This window comes from Phodopus roborovskii, unplaced genomic scaffold (assembly GCF_943737965.1).
Source record: "Phodopus roborovskii unplaced genomic scaffold, PHOROB, whole genome shotgun sequence".
In the NCBI taxonomy this organism is placed as follows: domain Eukaryota; kingdom Metazoa; phylum Chordata; class Mammalia; order Rodentia; family Cricetidae; genus Phodopus; species Phodopus roborovskii.
In genome coordinates, this window is record NW_026125917.1 from 604,143 (window position 1) to 628,846 (window position 24,704).

The 24,704-nt window shown below is 35.7% G+C and overlaps 1 protein-coding gene across 1 annotated transcript in view; it reads left to right on the forward strand.

Moving 5' to 3' along the window:
• Window positions 1–24,704, forward strand: part of LOC127217970 (teneurin-1-like) — a 593,057-nt gene that overhangs the window by 484,719 nt on the left and 83,634 nt on the right. The window contains exons 8-12 of the mRNA XM_051178980.1: window positions 11,211–11,410; window positions 12,590–12,800; window positions 17,818–17,919; window positions 20,269–20,463; window positions 23,749–23,949. Of these exons, the coding sequence (XP_051034937.1) occupies window positions 11,211–11,410; window positions 12,590–12,800; window positions 17,818–17,919; window positions 20,269–20,463; window positions 23,749–23,949 (909 nt within the window). The remainder of the gene's footprint in view (window positions 1–11,210; window positions 11,411–12,589; window positions 12,801–17,817; window positions 17,920–20,268; window positions 20,464–23,748; window positions 23,950–24,704) is intronic.

A 24,704-nucleotide genomic window follows, 5' to 3' on the forward strand; every position in this document is an offset into this window, starting at 1 on the left:
CCTTAAGTTCACAATGCAATGAATTTTAGTATACACGTAGTTATTCTACCATCACTAATATTTTGTACTTGAACATTTTATGATTCTAAAAATTTATAAGGATGACACACAAATCTTATATAACAATTGTTCCTTTACCTCAGCAACTGCTGATATACTTTAGTCTGCATATATTCACAAATTTCTGCCTTTATGCAAATGTAATTATATGATATATAACCATTTGAGTATAAGCATTCTTACTGTTATATTCTCCAAAGTTAATGCAAGTCATACATAGCATTTATACTTAGTCTTTTTATGGATGAATAATATTTCATCAAATAGATGTGCCAGATTTAATTCATACATTCATCATTTGAGAGACCTTTTTGTAGGGTTTTCAATTTTGGACTAGTATGAATAATTCTGCAAAAATATTAATGTACATGTTTTGGAAATATTTTTAATGTTTGATCAAGGCCACATTCCTTCATCTCCAGTACCTTCATGTTCTCTTTTGTTAAACCTGATGAGTCCAGTTAGTACTACCTGTATAGCGCCAATGGACTGGATGATGGGTAGCCTCTCAGGGCCACATCCCTGAAGAAAACTGGTTCTTTCTCTCCCAACAGCTATAAATTTCAATAGCTCCACAACTATGGGTGGTGATTCATCAACCCCTGTCCCAAATATCCTAGGATTTTGACTGTCTTCATGGTATATAGGATTTACAGATACAGTCATAGCTGTAGTGAGGTCATGTGTGTGAAGGTCCTGTCATGTCCAGCAAACAGTCTTGCTGAAAATATCCACTACTTACGGTGCCCTTATATTTCCACCAGCACCCCTCACTGATAATCTCCAAGCCTAGTGGCATGGTATATATGATATAGATATTACAGAGAGAGCAGAGTTCTCCATAGTCTAATGTTCTCTACAGGTTACCTGGTGTAAGGTTCTTAAATAATTTCCATTTATTGCAAAAAAGAATCTTATCTGATAAGGATTGACAAATGTTATAATTTATGTGTATAAAGGTAAGAACTTAAGGTGTCATTTATTATTATATCAGTTTAGCAGAATAATAGTAGTATGTTCTCTTCTTAGGACCTAGGAGCTAGCCAGCTATGGGCTAGGAGCCCAATTGAGTATACAAAGCATGAGTTTCATCTATTGTAATGGTCTTTAAATCAAATGATAAAGTGTTTGCTTACTCACATAGCATTCATGCTACTGTTACACCAGTGAGGAAAGCTGAGCAAGACTATTTATTACTTTTTTCCTCCAGTAGAACTTCCCAGCACTATAAAAGCAACACAAAATTTTGATTGCTTAAAAACCACTTAAATAATTTTTAAAATAATTATGCATTTTATTTTACACATTCATTCCAACTAAGTCCATCAATTAAAGACAAAGTTTTAGCAATGCCATTTTATCATAGACCATATGCATGTATATGCATTTTAGTATATAAGCTACAGTTATAGGTTATAAAGAATTTCCATTTATAGACGCAACTGCAGTTACCCTCCCTCTTAGACCCTCTCCCTGCCTCCCCTCTGCCCCCTAATCCACTCTTTCTCCATTTCTATTCAGAAAAGGTCAGGCTTATCATGGATATCAACAAACTGTGGCATATCAAGTTGCTGTAAGACTAAACCCTAACCCATATATTAAGAATGGGCAAGGCAACCCAATATGAAGACTAGGGTCCCAAATGACTGTAAGAGTTAGAGATAGATAGCCCTTGCTCTCACTATTAGGACTCCCACCCAAAGAACAAACTACACAACTGTAACATATATGCAGAGGGTGTAAGTTAGTCCCATACAAGCTCCCTTGTTGTCAGTTCATTGTGAGATCCTATGAGCCCAGACTGATTGATCCTGTGGGTTTTCTTTGGCCCTTCTGGTTCTACAATCTTCCTCTCTCTCTTCAACAGGAGTTCCCAGTTCTGCCTAATGTTTGGCTGTGGGGCTCTGCATCTGTTTCCATCAGTTGTTGGATGAACCCTCTCTGATGACTATTTGGCTAGGTGTCATTCTATGAGTGTAGCAGAATATCATCAGACATCATTGCATTGGTATTTTTTTTTCTCCAGTCATGTTTGGTTTTATCCTATGTCTCTGGGACATCTTGTCTCTATCAGTACTGGTATTCTAGGCAATATCTATCAGTGGTGGGTTCACTCTCATGGCATGGGTCTCAAACACCAGTCAGTGGTTGGCCACTCCCCAAATCTCTGTGCCACTCTTAACCCAGCACATTCCATAACCAGGACAGACTGTAGGTCAAAGCTTATAGAGCTCATTTGGTGTCCCAGTCTTTCCAATAGTAATCTTGCCTGGTCATAAGAGACTGCCAGTTCAGGCTATGTATCCTCCTCTATGGCTGAGATTCATTTTTTTTTTCTTTTTCTTTTCTTTTTTATTAATTTATTTTATTTTATTTTATATAACAAAGTCCAATTAAATGAGAACAAACATTTATACACAATATTTGGGAATTTGGGCATCGTTCTTTCCAAACTACTTCCTGCTGGTAAGGGGCGCTGTCATGGGGGATTCGAAGAAGATTCAGAAATCCTGGCTGTAGTCTGTAAGGCTGCTTTGTCCAGCTGTTTTGAATGTAGGATCACCTTGTACTCTGTTTCAGGCGGTCTGACGTGATCAAACCACATTAGTCTGGAAGGAATCCACATCTTTTCATTTTCTGTGGAAACAAAAATAGAAATCCTTTTCCCAAGTAACTTGTCCTTCAACTTAAATTTTGGAGTCAAAGCATTTTTTTTTAATTTAATTGATTATTTTACATGTCGATCCCAGTTCCATCTCCCTCCCTCCCTCCTTCCATCCCTCCATCCCTCCCTCCCTTCTTCCCTCCCTTTTACCCTCTCTGCCCTCTCACATGCACTCTAACCACCCTCCCCTCCCATCCCCCCACCACAATTTCATATGTAGGGGAATGTATGGCTGAGATTCTTACCTGGAGTCATCCTTGTGGATTCCTTGGAGTTTCCCTTGAACTAGGTTTCTATATGACATGAAATGGCCCCCTTTCTAGTCATCCTCCACACAATCCACCTCATTTTCCATCTCCACCCATCCACCCCCAGTCCACTCACAAAATCTCTTCTATTGTCCCTTCCCATGGAGATTTGAGTGCCTCCCTGCCCCCCACAAGCCTTCTTTGTTACTTAGCCTCTCTGGGTCAGTGGATTGTAGCATGGTAGCTAATATCTACTTATAAGTGAGTACAAGCCATGTTTATCTTTCTTAGTCTGGGTTACCTCACTCAGGATGATTTTGTTCTAATTCAATCCATTTGCCTGCAAATTTCACAATGTCATTGTTTTTAACAGCTGGGTAATACTCCATATTGTAAATGTACCACGTTTCCTTTATCCATTCATTCCTGTCTTCAAACCTTGGAATAAAAGGCCAAACTGGACTATTATTAGCAACAAATTTTCACATTACTATTTGTTTTATTTTTGAAACTATAACTCCAACCTTTTCCCTTCCCTTTCCTCCATCTAAATTCTCCCATATACCCCTCTTTGATCTCTTTCAAATTCATGGCATCTTTTTCATTAATTAGAATGTGCATATGTATTTCTAAGTATCATCTGTTTAATGTCACTTACATATATATATTTTCTGGCTAAACATTTGGTATTAAATAACCAATTGATACACTTTTTGCATCCGGTATTCACAATGCTTACTATGTGTGAGGTTCATTTCTCTACTTCTTTGTCATGCCTATTTTGGTAATATATAATGCATGCCTAAATATGTTTGATAAAGAATCTAGATAACCTCTTTTAATGAAAATTAAGATATGTGTGTCCTTAGGACCAGTGTCAAAGGTTTCAAAAACAAATACAATAATTTTATAAAATACAAAATTTTATAATATTCAGTTCTATATCAACAGGTCATATAAAAACTTAAATGAAGCTACATGGATAGAAATGGTAGATTTGGGCCATTCCATTTAATAAATTCATAGTTTTAGAATATGGGAAATGAAGATTATTTTACTTCCATTTTTTCTCTAAGAACTAATACTCTAAATTTTACGAGGACATATTAATGTGAAATTATATTACATTTGAAATACCATAAATATGGTACTTAAATCATGTCACACAATATGAACAATTAAGCTCCTTTCAAGATGTTGAATATGCAATAGGATGAAATGTAGAATAAATATATTTTTAGTACATGTTTCTTTTCCTTGGGCTATGATACTTAAATACTTTTCAGGGAATTCTTAAATTCCTTTATTAACTGTTCTTGTTTCTGTTGATACAACTACAGTACCATTTAGCCTAGTCATTTTTACATGAAGACCATACATGAAAGTTATTTTTAGTGAACTATGTCCAGTCATGTGTCAATGTTTGATTGGGTTTTGATTTGCATATATTAAACCACCATAGAATTAAGATATATCATGGCATATTAAGTAAAAATGCATGCATTATGTCTAGAATATAGTTATTATACTGTATTTATAAAATAATGTTCACAATAATCATATTGTTAATGTTCAGGTATGGGTCTGGGTATTTAAAATCATGATTTAAATGACACAGTCACTGCAAATCATGTCCATCATAAATTCCATGCCCTAGTTTTTGCCTTCAAGGTATCTTGACCTTTTCTTGTTGAACAAAGTTACTTTCACTGAGTGTGTCACCCATCAACATAGTTTATCTACCTTTGGGTTTTTCCTGCTCAGCAGTTGATGGCTGTGTTGTAACCTATACAGAGAATGTTTAGGTCAAAAAATTGGTGGATATTGGTAAGACTGTGATAACTATAGTACTGCACAGTGTGATCTGATTCAAGGCTCTCTGCATTTCTTTCCCTATGTGTATAAGGAAAAGCATTCTGTTACTGGAGAGCATGCTCTTCTTCTGATGTGTTTCATCAATGAAAAAATGATTAATTGACCATTGCAACACCAACATTACAAAAGCATAGCTTATTATTCTGTTGTATGTCATTTGTATAGAGTCAGAGTCAGTGATAAGTTTGTTCAGTGTTTTTTTTTTTTTGCTTTTATTAATCAAGTATGTTTTTCATAAAAAAACACAATTTATTTGAGTTCATATGATTTTTTGTAGTTTCCCCATCTTTTGAGTTACACCATTAAAAAATGAAATAATGCAATCCATAATCAATTTCTCAAGGTAATAAGATAGAAAAGGTGAAAGCTGCAAACAGATGCACAGCGTTCTAAAAAACTAGAGGCTGGGAAATTTCCCATCTGTAAATTATGAAAATTTCTCTTCTCTAATACCAAAACAACACTAGATTATTTTCTCACTTTTTATTTAAATTATGGTTCACTTGTTTGTTCATGTATTCTTAATTTATTTATTTAATTTAGAAATAATATTATTTTACATATCAATCCCAGTTCCTTTTTCCTCCCATCCTCCCATGCCCCCCACTGATCCTCACACCCCACCCCCAACCACTCCCCAGGGATGGTGAGGCCTTCCAAGGAGAGATCATCAAAATCTGTCACATCATTAGGGGCAGAGGCTAGGCCCTCCTCTGTGTTTCTGGGCTGAGAGAGTATCCCTCCATAGGGAATGGGCTCCCAAAGTCCATTTGTGCACTAGGGATACATGCTAGTTTCACTGCTAGAGGTCCCATAGACTGCCCAGGCCTCCTAACTGTCCAATACTGGTCCCCTAGCTTTACAACTGGGGTGTGCGTGCTCTCACTTGCTCAGGTCAGCCATTTCTGTGGATTTCTACAGCACGGTATTGACCCCTTTGCTCATCCCTCCATGTATTGTTATCTCTATTCACATAACTTATATTAACTTTAAACTTTTAAATAAGACCATCTTCTTGTAAAATTATTTTCATAAATTATTGATGTATATGTACTCTAGATGTACAGAGATGCTAATAACCAGTAGACTCCAACAACAGAATTTCATGAGCCTCTTTTGATTTAATAAATAACATTAAAATTACATTATTATGTAATGCATGATGCTTTATGGTGCAAAGAGAAGTTGTAATATTAGGTAAGGCTTCCACATAAAGCTTAATACTCCCCAACCAGTTTTTCACAGTTTTAAAAAATGAGTATATTTATTAAGTAAATACTATTCATGCCACCTAAAATGTTATTGGTTAACCCTAGAACATTTGGAATTGTTTTATATTTATAATATTGTTTGCATGACTAAATGGTACATTTTAAGAAGTGATAAATGCTTCTAATGAGGATAGCTATTGAATAAACTGAATATTAAGTTCAGAGCAAAAATTTCCACATAAATATGGTTTATTAATCTCCTACCCATTGAAGAAATTTATTGATTCTAAAACCTTAAGAGTTAAATTTATAATCAACCCCTTGGGAACGAAATTGTTCTGTCTTACATAGAAGAAAAGTAACTTTCAGTGAAAAATAAGGTACTCTGTTGGTCATTTATTATCTCAAAGGGTGTGTTTTATTAGAAATGTCAATTTCACAAAATTGTGTGTCCTGTACTACATAATTATGTTCAAAATTGCATTTGAAATCTATTATTAACAGTTAACAGTGAAGATTCTTAAAATAGGTATTACTCTTGGCCTTAACACAAAAAAGAAATAATGTAGGTATTTTAGGGAGTTAAAAGCTGCAAGGCATTGGCCTGTGAATAAAGTCACTGCAGGTGTGTTTCTTAACGGGCTACTGATTTTATGTCAGGTGAACATAATGGACAGGGACCATGTGTGTTTCTAAACTGTTTGATATGGACACAGAGTTGATGGCTGAAAAATATAAGGATGGAATGAATGAGGCCAAATTCAATTTTCCCTCCTGAGGTACTATACTTATTGCTTAAAATGGAAACTAACCAATTCCCATTTTTCCCTTTGTACCACATGACACAGTGTTCCATGAAAAGATCCATTAAACTAGCACATCAATAATTCTTGTGCAAACTTATCATTTGTCCTCATAGATCACATACTTCTGGGTTTCATATATTTGGCTATTAGTACTATCTAAGTTATTCAAAATTACAATCGTGGTGTAAATATAATGTTCCCTTTATCTTCACAACTATTACCATCACTTCTCAGGTACTGACAAGTGAACAAGGCAACATAGGCACCACTTGGAATCCTGTAAAAGTATTTCATTTCAAACCTACCTATTCAATGCTTTTATTTGAAGACTTCTTGGTCACAGTAAAATTTGACAAGCCCTGCTTTGGAATCTTCTTCTATATTGTTCTCGTATCTTTCTCCTACCTTCCATCTATACTAACTTACTTTTCATTGAAATGTACACTTTCTACAGAAGTTATTTTTGCTTTCTCTAAATTCAAGTATTTGTGTCATTTCACCTGAATCAATAATCTGTACTCCTCATGTTTTTTTTCTTGTGTGTCCCTCTAATTCCTTCCTATGTTTCACCTCAAGATTAGAATATCTAATACACCCATTTTTTTCCAGTTAGTGCAATGGGTGCATCTTTGCTGGAGTTTGTGCACTAGGGGAAATTACTATATACTTCTGAGCTATACCCTAGCCTTTCCCTCTGTTAAAAATTGTAATTATATGTGTGAAAAACTTAAATTGTCATTTAATAAATTGACATTTAAATTGGCAACCTACACAGAAACTAGTGATCCTTTCAAAAGACACATGTTACCAAATAAAACTTCCAGTACAAGAAACGGGATATTCCCCTTCCAGTTATTGGTCAGAGCTAACCAGGAGACCCCCAAAGTAATACAGGATATTGCTATTGCTTGTAGTTGTTCACCAAAACTTGATGGTAAGACCTTATTGCTAAAGCAACCACAAAATTTTTCTCCTAAGATGCAGAGAAATCATGCTGGTACTGACTTGGAATATTACTCACTATTTTTAATTGTATCAGAAGGTGATATATAGTGTACTAGGAGAAAAAATAATCAACTATCTTACCCAACTTTCAATCTTGTGACCTACAATACTTACCATCTGAATACCATATGTATTTATGGGAACAAAAGTGGCATGAATTCACTGACATAATAACTGCTTTCTGATTTCACTTAAGGCCTACTCCAAAAGAGAAAAGTCATGCCTGGTACTGTAACATGATGAAGAGCAAAACGCTGATGAGTTCACAGATCTCATGAGTAAACCTAATACAAATTCTTTTCCTAAATGGACATAGTATAAAAAAAATCTATTTAAATATATATCTCAACACCTAAGATTATTGCAACTGTCACTCTCAGGTCTCATCTGAGAGGCATGTTTGTACAGTGGACAATAGTTAGCACAGAAATTCACAGCTGGTAAAAATGCAAAGAACAAATACATGTGGAGTGTTCCTCTATAGGTATCATACTCTTCCCCCCAAAAGACTCAAGAAACATCATGGAAGAGAGGGCAGGAAGAGTATAAGAACCAGATTTGGGGATGCCAGTGGTGAAACAGTGTTCATATGGACATGGAGAATGTAGGTACTCATGAACTCAGAGCAGCTGTGATTATTTGCTCAAAAACTTTACAAGGTCAGCTAGTCTTTCCAGTGTGGGCAGGGAGAGGCTCACACACCTCTACCTGAGGAGTTAGTAATGGTTAATGGCTTCTGGAGTAGGGTGAGTCAGTTATCTTTAATGGTATAATCCCTGGTAGGGTAACCACACTCTGATAATAGACCCACAACAATTTACATGTGGCACAAAAATAGGGACTTAGTAGAAGGAGTTAAGGGAAAGGTAAGGAGTAAACATGATCAAAATAAAATGTGTTCACATATGAATTATTAAACATTATTAAAATATATCATACTATTTTTTTAACATTATAGTATAATTTAATCCTTTATTTCTCGCCTTTCTTCCCTCCAGACCCTCCCATATATTCCCTCCTAGCTCTGATTCAGGTTCATGGCCTCTTTTCCGTTAATTGTTATTACATACATTCTTATTTGTACACACACACACACACACACACACACTCACTCACACTTGGCTAAATCTGTTTAATCTTACTTGTATGTATGTTTTCAGGGCTAACCATTTGGTAAAAGATAATCAATTAGTATGCTCTTCCTTGGAGAAGAATATTTTTCTCCCTCTTTGCATTCCTTAATAGCCTATAGTTTTATTTATTTGTTTGTTTGTTTGTGGAGTAGATTGAGACCTCATAGGCTCTCTCCCATATACATGATTGCCATGTCCACTGTTGGAAAACCTTGTTCATCTCATGTTTATGCAGTCATTTTGGTGAAGATTCTGACATTACTAAGCAATACAATCTCACAGCAAACTCCCTGGTCCTCTGACTTTTTGAATAATTCTGTACCCTTTTCTACAGTGTTCCTTGTGCCTTAGGTGTGTGTTGTGGATGTATCTCTACAACTCTGCATTTTTGAATAGTTGTAGTTTACTGTAATGGCCTCTGCCTGTTATAAAGAGAAGTTTCCATGATGAGAAGTTAGGGCTACACTTTTCCATTTATGATGTAGTTAGGGATTATGCTGGTTTAATTAAGTGGTGATTTTAGGACTCCTCAATGATCCATGACATCACCAGGGTAGTTAGCTAGAATTTCAGTACCAGATATGGTGTCCCACTTGTTGAAGAGGTCTTAAGGCCTATTGGTTACTGACAAGATATGTATGCCACTACTGCACATTTAGGGCTACTGTGCCATGCAGGTTATTGTTGTGGTTGATAGTTGTCATAGCTGCATAGAACTGCTGGTTGCCACCCCTTTGGAAGTTTGCATGACATCTTATGGTTTCATGGAAGCTAGTCCTCAGGGGCAGGCATTCAGTTCAATTCCAGCCCAGGGGTTTTTGAGCTCTATGTCCAAGTTGCATGTTGTCTTTACAATAGGGATTTAAGTTCCACCTATGGGTGGCAACTAAGGGAAGTAGCAACAAGCTGTGTGTTTTGAGAGTTTCTTGAACAACCCCAACCAACAACTCAAAAGAGAGCTTCACATGCTTGGAACTGGGGCTTTTGTTAGATTGTCTTTTGTACTTGTGGAGAATATTGTTAGCTCAAATAAGAAATTTGATTCTAAATATATATGCACATTTATACAAAGAATTACATATATGGTAGGTTTTCTTTAGATAAATAGTTAATAATATGAATCCTTCGAATGTTTTCAGATATTCTTACTGTTCTACGTTAGCTTTAATAATCAAATTCCTTTGACTATCTCCCAAGAAAATATAAAAAAGTCATTATTTCTATCCAACTCTACTTAGAATTCTTCTTTATATGTGCATATTCTACAACCTTAAGATGACAATTTTATAGCACTGTGTTTTACTGCAAGCTTCCCTTTCCATGTTCTAATATCTTTGCCACAGCTATGTTTGCCATCTGCTACTTCTAAGACTTATGTTCAATGTTATATCTCATAATTACCTTTTTATGACTCATCCATCCACCCATTCACTAAATAATTATACACTGATCAATCATATATATACATATGTATATATATATACATATATTTGTGTGTGTGTATAATCTATGCGTACATTCACATATATTTTCTATAACTGAGGATAAAGCAATGGACAATGCAGCCATAGCGCTTGACTCAAAATGCTTACCCTATGTCTGGGAAAATAAGTAATGCATAACACATAAATAAAATATACAATGTGTTAGAATGTATTACTATGAGAAAATAAAAGACAATAAAGAGTATGAAAATAGGGATAAAAAGTATCCCTTAAACCAAGTAGTTTTCCTTCCTTTGAATACTCATAGTGCTTAGTTTTCTTTAAAATGTAGTTGCTTTTATACTTGTCCCATTTCCTCACTGATTTTCAAAAACTCTGAGAGGAAGAACTACATCTTACTCATCATTGCAACTCCTGCGGTTATCAAGATAATGTCCAGTAAATACTTAAAAGTAATTGTGTTAAGTAACAGAGAAATTGGTATAAAGGATAGCCAGTGGCAATGTTGGAGAGAAGGAGGGATAGGGGGAGGGAAAGTAAACTGGGATCAATATGTAAAATAAGAAAAATATATATATAAAAAAAGTGTTGGCCAGAACAGGCTCCTTAGAAGATATTTAATCTGAGCAAGAACTTGAAAGATACAAGGAAGAAGAAAACCTGATTAAATTGTTTTGATTCATCTGTTCTTGAAAAGATGAAAAACATTGCTTTATAAATTATTATTAAAAGTATGTATAATTCTCTCTTTTTAAAAACCAGTGTTTCAGAAGGGACGAGCAATTGATACTGGAGAAGTTGACATCGGAGCACAGGTCATGCAGACTATTCCACCGGGCTTATTCTGGCGTTTCCAGATTACTATCCACCATCCTATATATCTGAAATTCAATATTTCTTTAGCCAAGGACTCTCTTCTGGGAATTTATGGCAGAAGAAACATTCCACCTACACACACTCAGGTATTTTATATAATAGGTATTTTCTTAAATCTTTTTAGAGGGCACTATATCAAGCAGTTCAAATGTTGTGATTTGTGAATACTGTAGGAGTCAAATATGAAGGCAAAAAATCTTTGTAACAAAGAAATATCAAGACTAATCATACTTTAATAAAAACATTAAATAAAAGCATGTAGAAATAAAGAATAGCATTTGCAGAACATATTCAGAAGAGATAGTTGAAAAAACATTTTTTAAACTTGATCTCCACATTTCTAGGAAAAAGTCATTGTGTCACAGCCCTCTGATCTGACTTAGCTCTAGAGTCAATACCTTTCTCACTGGTTTTGTCTACCCTTTTACCATTATTCCAAACACAGAATGCAATCAACCAGAACGTAGTTGCACACTATTTTTAAGAAAAACAGACTATATCTTACATACAGAGTTTTTCTATAAGAAATCATTTATAAGAATTCAAATAAGTAAAACCTCTGCAGTTTCCATGGCCCATTCATAAACTTTAGATACCATATGTCTCATGTTTTTATTAAGCTTATTTTTCTGCATTAATTCATTAAGATGTAGTGTAAGAGAACCAATTCCTCACTCCATAATTCCCCCAACAGTGATGACTAGCATCAAAAACTTTATCTTCTAGCCAAGTCAAGAATTGTTAAAATGCCATTCAAATATGAATCACCAAAACATAGGAAAGTATATAACAGTGTGTTCACCAAATGATTAGGAGAAAGAGTGGCCTTTGAATATTTAAATATATACCCACTAAGGCAGTAAATTGTGATAAATATAGTCATTTATCTTTTTTATTTTTTGTTTTAAAAACTGTAAAAACTTTTAAATGTGTTGACAAGGTCACATTTCTGAGCAGAATATGCTGGCAAGTATCTTTTCTGAGAGAGATACTTTGGTAAAATGTCATGATCTTATACATAATACTTAAAATTGTTTCTATCTCTTAAAGGTTTTCTTTTAAACAATTTTTATTTTCAACAGTCTCTAACTGAGAAATTTTTAAAAATGTAAGTGTAGTAAAACAATTTGATTTAAAATATGCTTAAGAATTATTAACTATCATAGCAAAGGAATATACATTGAATAGCTCAGTGAGAGTTAAAGATGGTTATATGTCTAGCAGTAATAAAAAAATGCTCAAGCTCATATTTGTGTTTATTCCAGTTCGACTTTGTGAAATTAATGGATGGCAAACAACTGGTAAAGCAGGACTCTAAGAGCTCTGATGATATCCAGCACTCTCCAAGAAACCTGATCTTAACATCTCTGCAGGAGACAGGCTTCATAGAATATATGGACCAAGGACCTTGGTATTTGGCATTTTACAATGATGGAAAAAAGATGGAGCAAGTGTTTGTGCTAACTACAGCAATTGGTAAGCTGCCTTAGTTGTTATTTGCATTCATAGTATACCAATAGAAAGATACTGGTAGCAAAAGTATTTTATTACTCAGACATACTCTTTCTTCTACCTTACAGTCACTATTCGCTCTGTTACTAAATGAAAGTTCTATTATGACAAGCTGGTCACCAATCTGAATACAGGAGAAGGCCATTTCAGGCACTCTCTATGATATTGCCAGGAGTATTATCTAGGTTCCTCTTTGTGAATTCCTGGGAATGTCCCTAGCACCAGGTTTTGGCTGACCCCACCTCTTGGGAGTTCAGAGACTTTAGACCTACAGCTAAAGAGCCTGCTTGGGACCTAACTAGGCCCTCTGCATATGGGTGACAGTTTTGTGACTTGGTTTGTTTTGGGGCCCCTGATTGTGGGACCAGGATCTGCCCTGGTGCATGATCTGGCTTTTTGGAGCCCATTCCCTATGGTGATGCCTCATTCAGCCTCCCTGCAGGGGGTAGGGAGCTTGGTCCCTGCCTCAATGGAAAATGCCAGGCTTTGTTGACTCACCATGGGAGGCCTGACCCTTTCTGAGGAGTGGATGGGGGTTGTGGGAAGGAAGAGGGGGTAAGCAGGATGAGGGGAGGGAAGGGGAACTGGGGTTTGGTAAAATGAATTACTAAAATTTTAAGTCACTGTCACTATGAGTTGCATTTTCTTTTTGTTCTTGTTGTTAAAATATTGGTTAAGACTTTTTAAAGCTCTTCAGTATTTGCTCATATCCTAAGACACTTGTCATGCAACTCTTTATATGTTCTTAGCTTTAAAAAAAACTATATATATGAAGCACTTCAGAGAGAAAGCTTATGTATCCCTGTTAAGCTAAGCCTGATCCAGTGACATCATACATATAGGTTTGTGAGTTTAGGGTCAACATGAACTTTTTAAAAAGAGAGTTCAAAACCAATCTTGGCAAACCAGTGGGTCTCTATCTTAAAATAGAAAATATGTTAGGGTTGTAGTTTGTTGACAGCAATTATCTAACATGTATGATTCCCAAGATTCTATCCACAGTGAGACAAAAGGAGATAGGAAATAACGACTCTGTTAATTGGTTTGAATATAAAATAACAACAAATAAATACCTCTTAAAATAGAAAGACTGGCGTCAATACATTTCTTTAGAACAATTGATTCTAGAACCACTAAGACTTCAAAATACAAATTAAAACTACTTAAAGAATCCTGAGAACAATAACTTGAGACCTTCCAAACCCTTTCTTCAGATATCTTTGGGTCGGGTAATCAAATGGCTATTTAAGTGTGTCCATGGCCTTTTAATGTGTGTTCTTTCTAAAAACAAAGCCTAAATATACTCTTATGCACCATCACCCTCATTAGTCTGCCACATCTCAGTCTTTTGTCATGTTTTCTCAGTAAAAGTACTCCCCTGACCCTTTGTGTGAAGAAAGCAAGGCTCTTTAGCAATTTGGGAGTCCTCAGGGTAAACAACTTGTAGACAGAGCATCAGATTGTTTGAATTTTCCTAAAACACATGTCTTTTTAAAAGAAGGGAAAATCTTTTACAGCTGTCAGTTCTCTATAAAACTCTCAACCATTTTATCCTTTAGTTAACCTGTTCAGCCATATGTTTAGGAAGATGTGTTGACTGTTAATAGATAGACCATCTGCTCTTGATAACAATTAGGTTCTATTTTTACTCGATGCTGAAGACCTTGAGAGAGTAGAAAACAGTATTCTAACCATAAGATTATTAAAGTTTTTCCTATAAAGTAATTAGAAAAGCAATAAAAATCATACTGGGACAAACTCCATTGATCTTACATCTTCAAAATACATAATATTTTTGTTAGCTTGGGAAAATGTTACATTTTCAGTAACATCAGTATTTTGTCACTAAGAGTAATAAATATCCTTAGAATTCACTGCAATGAAAAAAATAAGAACACAATTTTGTTGATATGATTGCCATTAAATTATGACAGACTGATTTGGAAAACTTAAAAGATATAAAATATTTGTGAATATTTCCTCTTTCTTTTAATTTAACCCCTGATATCAATTTATAAATACTAACCAATTTATTAAACTAGTACACGCAGAACCATGTTTGTGACTTTTTAGCTTTACCTTATTTCATCCCCAAAGGAGTTTCACCTTTCAGTTATATTCCTATCATCCAGTTATCACGCCATCGGTTTCATGTGAAAGAGTGTATTTGCCTTTTGCACATGCCAGTGGGTATCTTTACTTGTTGTTCTGTTATTACAGTTAAAGAAAACCTGGAGAAAGTGGGGTGGTCCCACGTGGGAGTCCCGAGTGAGGGGGGTTCAGAGTTTGGGAGAACATAGCAGGTTACATAGCAAGTGAGGATGACCAAAGGGGAGGGAATAATACGCCAGGCAGATAGAGCTTGAATGAGGATTTTATTTAGAAAGGGGAGTGAAGGAGAAGGGAAAAGACATAGAAGCACCAGGAACAGAAGAGGGGAGCGAGAGAGAGAGCGAGAGTGAGAGCGAGAGCGAGAGAGAGAGAGAGAGAGAGAGAGGGAGGGAGGGAGGGAGGGAGGGAGGGAGGGAGAGGGAGAGGGAGAGGGAAAGGGAGGGAGAGGGAGAGGGAGAGGGAGGGAGAGGGAGAGGGGGAGGGGGACAGGGAGAGGGAGAGGGAGAGGGAGAGGGAGGGAGGGAGAGGGAGAGGGGGAAGGGGACAGGGAGAGGGAGAGGGGGAGGGGGAGGGGGAGGGAGGGAGGGAGAGGGAGGGAGGGAGAGAGAGAGAGAGAGGGGGGGGGAGAGAGAGAGAGAGAGAGAGAGAGAGAGATCTTCAGGGGCAGGAGTCTGACTTCTAAAGGGTCCTTTACACCTGCCTGCAGACTAGTACTCATGGAACACTGGGCTGACCAGAGTACTACCTGAGTGCATTCTGCCAGGTGACAGGGGCAGGCCAGCGTAATACCTAAATCCTTACATTACTTTTATATTTGTTTAATATTAGAAGCACCAAATACATTTCCCTCAATGTTCCATTAAAGAAAGTTCAAGGGGGCTAGAGAGATGGTTCAGGGTTAGAAGCACTTGTTACTCTTACAGAGGAATTGGGTTCAATTCCCATCGCCCACATGGTGGTTCAGAACCAGGCACAACTCCAGTTCAAGGATATGCCCTCTCTTGGCCTCCAAAGACACGAAGCACACACATGATGCATGTACATACATGCAGGTAAACCATTCATATGTAAAATAAAATCGATAAAATAACAAAAAAATGAAGTTCAAATAAGGTCCCCCTAATAATCAAAAGTACATAATCCATACACCCCAATGCATACACATTTTTTATATTTTTATATCTTGTCTTACTGACAGTGACAGGGGGCTTAAATATTTCATGAACAAATAAGAGATTGTATCGTTCATAATCCATGCAGCCTCTGAATACATTCTAATCTCTTTTAAAGATTGTCTAAAATGGTCTCCTACCATTTTCATTTTCTTGTCTTTATTATGCCCAGGGTACAGCTTGAACACATCAGCCACAGGCTCCCTAACTACATAGTAAACTAATTAAGTATATTGCTCTCAATTCTTTAATGTGGGAATACCTACAGATTCATTTAGGGTGCTTGGTAGATTACAGATTGCTGTCAAGATCCCTTAGACCAGATTCAGAACTAAAGTCCAAGAATCTGTCTTATAGGTGCCACACAGTAATTCTACTGATGTAAGGTACTCAATAGGCTACAGTTATACAAATGCAATGTCTTTGCTTTAATTACTTATTATCATTCAAGCAAAGATACTAGGACCACTTTTTAGAATCTCTCTTTTGTATTAGAAATATTTTTCCAAATAAAGGAGGATTTTGTAAATTAAAATGGAAAAGTCAGTGACATGATTTTAATTGGTAGGAATTTAAAAAGAAGTAAAGAAGGTGGGAAGGAAGGAATGAAGGAAGGAAGGAAAGCAAAGAAAAAAGACTCTGCAGTCAATATGGCTAAGTGTGAAATGTTTATATTTTTATGATTTAAAATAATTTTTAACTTTAAATATATTTTAATCATGTTCTTTTCTTCCCCCAAATCCTTCCAGATCCTCTCCCCTCCCTACCTACACAATGTTAATTTCTAAAAGAAAGAAAAAAATGAATATAACAAGTACATATACCACACAAGCAAGAATGACACATTGAAAACATGATCCTTTATAGATCTGTGAGTTAATCATTATTACACTCAAATAAAATTTTAAACTATAAAATATCAAATTTACCTTCAAAGACTGACATTTGTAAACCAGTGTCTTCTTCAGAGAATTTATACAAATTTATTGTGTTTATTTTCTGTACAATTTTATGGGTACCTTCAAAGACTTCTCAATCCCCTTGGAAACTATTTTATAATAATGGATTGAAAAAAATAGTGGCGGGGAACTGATAAGCATTTACACTCAAGAAGGCGTTTCTCAACAAAATACTTAGGTTCAAATGCTTTTAGTGGTAGTGAATTTGATATGAACACTTACTTTAAAAGTATGCCATTGTCACTTATTAATGAAAATGAACTACTGATTATCATATTTAACCTGTCAAGATAGTATAGTATATTAAATAGTCCATATTGCTAGAGAAGAAACTTTATTTGCTACAATATAAGTGTAAAAAGTACAATAGACTTTGTCTTATGGGTTGCATTTTAGAATCTGTTTTGCTTTTGAGAAATGTCTTCTAATTATCATACCATTTTAGCTTTATCATGAATGCTTCTTAAGAATATAAGTTATGTAGACCCTTTATGCACTTAGAGATGAGCTGGTTTTGTTCTTCTCTTAAAAAGTCAATTCACCAAATTGAGAAACATATTTAATAATTACTGCGTATGACATCATGCAGAAGTCTTCACCATCTAATTTTGAGCAATAAGTGTTTTGCAGACACCAAAGGTCACGGTTATTATAGGCAAAGAATTCCTGAAACTTTTAAAACTTTATATCTCTAGCCTAAATGTAGGTTCATTTTTTTCTCTTCTTTTGTATTAATAGAAATAATGGATGACTGCTCAACCAACTGTAATGGAAATGGAGAGTGTATCTCTGGACATTGCCACTGTTTTCCAGGATTCCTTGGACCTGACTGTGCTAGAGGTAATGTTGTGTTATGATTCTGATTGTTATCGAGCAGCAGTTCTCAATCTTCCTAATGCTACAACCCTTTAATAAAATTCTTCATTTTGTTATGATGCTCAACTATAAATTTATTTCATTGCTACTTCATAACTATAATTTTGCTACTATTATGAATTGCAATGTAAATATCTGATATGCAGACTATCTGATATTACCTCCATGGGGTCATGATCCATAAGTTGAGAAGCACTGTTTAGAGAATTGTCATTAAAAAACTCAATAGCGATAGTAACAATAGTCATAGCAGCAACAACTCTGGCGGGGTTGTCTGATAATTGTCACCAACATCTGAGCATTTAATATCCCATCTGTTTTCTAAACACTCCTCATTGCATCTTTTCTTAAGTTTTTTAATTATTTAATATTTTTCTCAGTTTACATATCAATCCCAGTTTCCTCTCCCTTCCATCCTACCATGTGCCCCACTGACCATCCCATCCCATCCCCCATCAACTCCCCAGGGAGGGTGATGCCTTCCAGGAGGGGTCAACAAAGTCTTTCAAATCGTTGGAGTAGGGACTAGGCCTTTCCTCCTGCCTCTAGGTTAAGGGAGTATCCCTCCATGGGGAATGGTCTACCAAAGTCCTTTTGTGCACTAGGGATACATCCTGGTTCCATTGTCATAGGTCCCTTAGGCTGTGTAGGCCTCCTGAGACCCATGTTCAGGGGATCTGGGTCATTCCTAAGCTGGTTCCAGCTATCAGTCTGGGCTCCATAATCTCCCCCCTTGTTCAGGTCAGCTGTTTGTGTGGGCTTCTCCAGCCTGTTCTTGACCCTTTTGCTCATCACTTCTCCCTCTCTGCAACTGGATTCCAAGAGTTTGGCTCAGTGTTCAGCTGTGGGTGCTTGCTTCTGCTTCCATCAGCTACTGGATGAGGGCTCTAGGATGGCATATAGGGTAGTCATCAATCTCATTATCAGGGAAGGTCTACTATTGCTTAGATTGTTAGGTTGATTATCCCTGTATGACTCTGAACATTTCGGTAGTGTGAGATTTACCTTTAAACCTATAATAGCTCTCTCTATTATGGTATCTTTTGTTGTTCTTCTCTATTCTTTCCCTAACTCAATCTTCCTGCTCCCTCATGTTCTCCTCTCCACCTCCTCTTTTCCCCTTCCCTCTTTAATTCCTCTTTCCTACAATATTCTTATGAAGTAGGTCTGCTACTAGTCACATTATATTGGCAAAAAAAAAAAAAAAGAACCTCAGAAGAAATAATCAAGGATATAGCTAAGATTAAGAACTGCCTGAGATTTGAACCTAGATCCCCCGAGTCAACTATGACATACTGCTTATATTTCTTATATAAAGTAATTCATAACAGTCTGAGTTCAAAAGGAAAAATTAGTATTTGAAAATATCTTCATAACTGGAAGTAGTGGCGAATCACTATATAAATATGTGGTTTAGAAAGTAGGAAATGGAAATTCAAAAGTTAAACTCAGCAATCTATATTGTTTCATGTGCTCACACTAAGTGTAATTAATTCTTGAAAAGTTTTAGAAAAATTATACCGTTCTTTCCTCTAGAATTGGAGTTATTTTTTTGCAGATGCTTCCTTTTTGTTTTCAATGTAGTCTTCAAGTTTCTGGTCTGTTTGGTTAATCTTGGGCTTCTTAGAAGAAAAAAAAAAACTTGTTCATTTTGATTAAATTCCATTCAAATAGAGAATTCTAAAGCAGTTGCTAGGTTCCCTGTACATTAACAGATCTTCTGAAATGGAGGAGAATAGTTTTGTATTTTAAAAGACATATAAGAAAAACAGAATATGTAAGCACTCCCCACAAAAACCTCATGGATTTAAAATGAACACACAAAGTAACAAAATAGAATAGATACTCTAATAAAAGTATGTATGTTGAAGGGGATGTCTGTTAGGAATTTATTTGTACAGCCTTTACAAGACCTTTTTCATATGAACAACACCCTATTTATTAGTTTTTAATACACACTTTGCTTCTGAAGATGTGTGTGTGTGTGTGTGTGTGTGTGTATTTGAGGAAATAAAAGCCGTGTAAGAGACAAAACCCTTAGTTTAAAATAGTAACAGTGATAATAGTTTTAAATTGTGACAACAGTAAAACCAGCTATTTATTCCCCATTTCAGAAATCTTCATAATGTATCTTCCTTCCACTTCTATAGGAGGAAAATTGTCTGTAATCATAATCATAAGCTTATTTAATAAAGAGTAAGATGAAAATATTACTTTTGCCAGAAATGATATATTACAACCAATACTGAATTATTCTTGTGAGATTTTTGACAACATTATAAAAACATTACAAGTTTATTTGTCAACCTTTAGATTCATGCCCAGTGCTCTGTGGCGGAAATGGAGAGTATGAGAAAGGCCACTGTGTCTGCAGGAATGGCTGGAAAGGACCTGAGTGTGATGTTCCAGAAGAACAATGCATTGACCCAACGTGCTTTGGCCATGGCACCTGCATCATGGGAGTTTGCATTTGTGTTCCGGGATACAAAGGAGAAATATGTGAGGAAGGTCAGAGCCTTATTTCAATATATTGCTCCAGGCTTTTCTCTCACTGGTTTGTCCAAGTTTTATAATACTAGTAGTTATACAAGCAATCTTTGCAAATGCAGTAGATGTTCGACATGCCTTTGGTACACACAACAAAAGTTTGAGCACAGGGTAGTGCATGACCCTTCTGGATATCTTGCAGACAACATGAGACTGTTTCTATGGCACCTTCAAAGTGGTAATGCAGAAGTGACATCTTTTCTAATACTCTTTCTTTTATAACATGAGAATTTTCATATTTGTCATTTTAGGTGTTAATTCATATGTTTTCATTATTACAGAGTGTATTATATGGCATAATGAAACATTGCATTTAAAGAATGCAATAAAAGTAATGATGTAGACACATTTGAAGCCATCTTGCAAACATTTTCTTTTGGAGTGGTTTGCAATTACTACTACTATTATTATTGCTTTATATCATTTATTTATCCTTATATTCCTCATGCTGAAGCTTGACCTCCATGCCTAAAAAAAAATAAGGCTTACCACTAATGATTTCAAAGCAGAGACTTTGTATTAAATTCACCCCAGAGGAGCCTTTAGAAAAAATATTTTGAAATGCCTATAGTTTTATCACTTAAACAGACATATTGGAAAATATGTTTGCTAGTAATCAGACCATTTTCATGTTACATTCCTCAAATAAGACTGATTTCAGAAATAATATTAAACTATTACCATGGGAGACGGTTTCATCACAACTGTTGCAGAGGAAAGCGGATGCTGAAAAATGTACTGTAATTGCTTTTTAAAGATCGCTCATTAAGACTATTACACAGCATTCTAAAGGGTTTAATCTCATTCTACTCCATAAACAAGCAAGACTTTAGCTGTCCACCTCCCATAAGTGGCAGTAGAATATGGGTATAAAGACTTTGTTTATTCTGGTAAATTCCATTGGACCTGTACAAGGCACTGGAATTCCTAAGACATCTGAAATACTTTCTTTTAAAATGGTGACCAAACTATCATTATATGTATGTATAAATTTAGATGCTGTATAGATCCAGACACAGTTACCAATAAGTGATATCTACCACATCTACAATTTTCCTTGGAAATCATGTGACCTAATTCATTAGGCTATTCTGATTTGAATTTCATAAGCAGCTGAAAAATTAATTAAGCTTAAAAGAGCCTTTTACTTGTTCTCTTAGCAAATATGTAAAACAGCCAAAATAACACAGAATATTCACCATATTTAACAGTATAAACTTTACAGTTACAAAAGAAAAATATTTTCATTCATTCTTACATCACTATGAAGAATCTATAAGTTGAATCAGGCTATAGATAGATTTTGTTTGCAGACATAGTATTTTCATTGTTTTTATTGACTGATTTAGTTGACAAATTTTCAAAATAGAGATGGATCACATTGCAGACCCCTATTTCTAGCTTCCCATGAATACTGGAATGTATGGAGACTAGAACCATATCATTTGGAGCTAAGTGGCAGCAGTTCCTTTTAAACAGAATACATGGTTTCACAGTTTGCTCCCAATCAGCAATGTCCTTACAAACACCCCTTTCCTCCACACCTGCCTTCTCCAGGGCCATAATTTCATCCCTCTAACTATGGCATTTATGACGTAAACAACTTTATAGCAAGAATTTCTACCCATGAAGAAAGAAGCTTGAAACAATTATACTTCAGAATGAGCTTTATCAGGGGACAGAGAAAGCCATGCCTGGGCCTTACGTGGGAAAGAACTTTATGAGAACCTTAGAGGGATAGCTTGAAATGAGAAAGTATGAAACATAGCTATTACGTACACCACTGTGGTGGGGGTTCCTACAAACAGATGAAGCCTTTGTAGGAATCTTCTGAAAAACAATTCTGACTTTTAAAGCTTTCCAGAGTTTAGCAGGCAGTTCTACACCACAAAATTTAGTTGAGCCTAGCATGTGTGACAAGAAACGTGGAGAAAGCAGGTATTAACTAGGTAGATCTAAAAACTAGGGGAGGAGCTGGGTTTGTTTCCTCCCCTACCTTGGCCAAGGTCTGCAAGTTCTAACTTTCAGCTGCAAAGGTTGTGGCATGGTTTCTGGGAGAGAAAAGAGACTAGACATAAGACACATGAATTGAATGTAACAAATCTCTTAAGAAAAGAAATCAGAATAAAGTAATGATATTTTGTTTATTATTGTTATTGTATTTTGCCAGAACTAAGTAGAGTCCTTCTAAAAATAGTCTGATCTTGAACTTTAACTTTATGTCACATCATGAATCAAATTAGATACATATTTGGATATTTTATTTGGTGATTAGTTTAATTATTAGAACATTGCTTTATTGACCCTCAGATCTTTGGATAATTATGATAGCTATAACAGTGTTAATGGTATACATTTGTGGTAACAATCTACACCCAAAAAGTTAGACTTGCAAGTTCATGAAAGTTGTATCAATGTATTCCCATTGCTGCAAAAATATTTCAAAGCATAATTAACATTAGGACAAAGAGTTATAGTCTTATTTGTATAGAAAAATAAAGAACTTAGAAGTCAACCTTCTCTTATCACATAGAATAGTCACGGAAAAGTGCAAAACAGTTTTATACAAGGCAACATTTCTAGACTCACAAAATCAGAGACAAATAGAATTACATCTATTCTAAGGTGATGTCACAGTGTCCTGATTTAAAAAAAAAAGTGGACAAAAAGACACAAATTATGAAATTCAGTTAAAAATGCTGCATTTGTGTGCTGAAGACAAAAATGTGTGGTTATAACAAATTTCTATAAATTTTATAATTTCCTATTGTAGCAGTCACTTCAACAAATAGCTTGTCATCCAAATTATAATCCAATAAAAAAAATCTCCTAGACATGTTAAGTAAAACTTTTGTCCTAATTTGAGAAGTGATAAAGAATGGCTTACTAAAAAAACTCAAGCATTTTTCAGAAGCTGAGAAATTCCTACTGAGGGTCCATACAGGTCCACCCACTCATTTGTGTAGGGGGTATCACATACTGTTCAGAATTGCATGCAGCATATGTGTGATTTTCTTCTTCCAAATTTGGGTTGCAACCTTTATCAAACCCTACCATATTTTTAAGTGTTAATAATCTTCTAGTTTAAACACAATGTTTACATGAGTCATTTTATTGCCTAATTAAAGCAACATTAATGATAAAATACTAGGAAATTGATGTATCTCGGTTCCATTATCTCACACCTGTTCTCTATCAACCTTCCCACTCACCCCCATCTTTGTTTTGTTTTGTTTTTGTTTTCAGAGGATTGCTTAGACCCAATGTGTTCCAGCCATGGCATCTGTGTCAAAGGAGAATGTCATTGTTCTACTGGCTGGGGAGGAGTCAACTGTGAAACTCCACTTCCTATATGTCAAGAGCAGTGCTCAGGACACGGAACTTTTCTTCTGGACACTGGAGTTTGCAGCTGTGATCCCAAGTGGACAGGATCTGACTGCTCAACAGGTATATTAAAGTTATCTCTCTCCCTTCCTCAATTTCAAAGTCTAACTGATCTTTTCCTTAAGTCACTACATTTTAAGATCTAGAGTATATGACATTACATACAGACATAACAACCATAATACTTTACCCAATTTAATATATTATTGCCATATTATTATTTTACTTTATTCTTTTCTCCATTCCTTACCCTAACATCTTCATAGTTTTCTCCTGACTACAGATAAGCTCCTTATCAGAGGATTACCACAAATCGTTAAAACTGCCAACCATCTATTTCTGCTTAATGAGTAAATCACTCACTCTGCTTGTACAAGCTGTAAGATCTACTTCTAATAAGTGCACTGAATGTCCACATTTTTCTGTAAGGAGTAAGGGTTTTCCGCTCGCTGCTGGTCTTGTCCCGCCGCCGCGCCAGCCCTAATTAATGCACAGAGACTCTGTATTAGATATTATGCTGTTGGCCAGTTACTTGTTTCTTATCGGCTAGCTCTGTCTTAAGTATTAACCCATTTCTATGTATTTCCACGTGGTCTTACCGAGAGCGGAGGAATGGCAGTTCTGTTCTCTCCAGACTCTCCATCTTGACTCCTCCTTACCACCTCCTCTTTCCTCCTTGTCTCCTAGTCCCTCCTATCTTTCTTTCCTATTGGCCAACAGTGCTTATTCATTAACCAGTATAAGAAACATATATACATAATGGCATCTCCCATCACTTTTCCATGTCTTTTGTTTATCACAAACTGCTATTAACTATC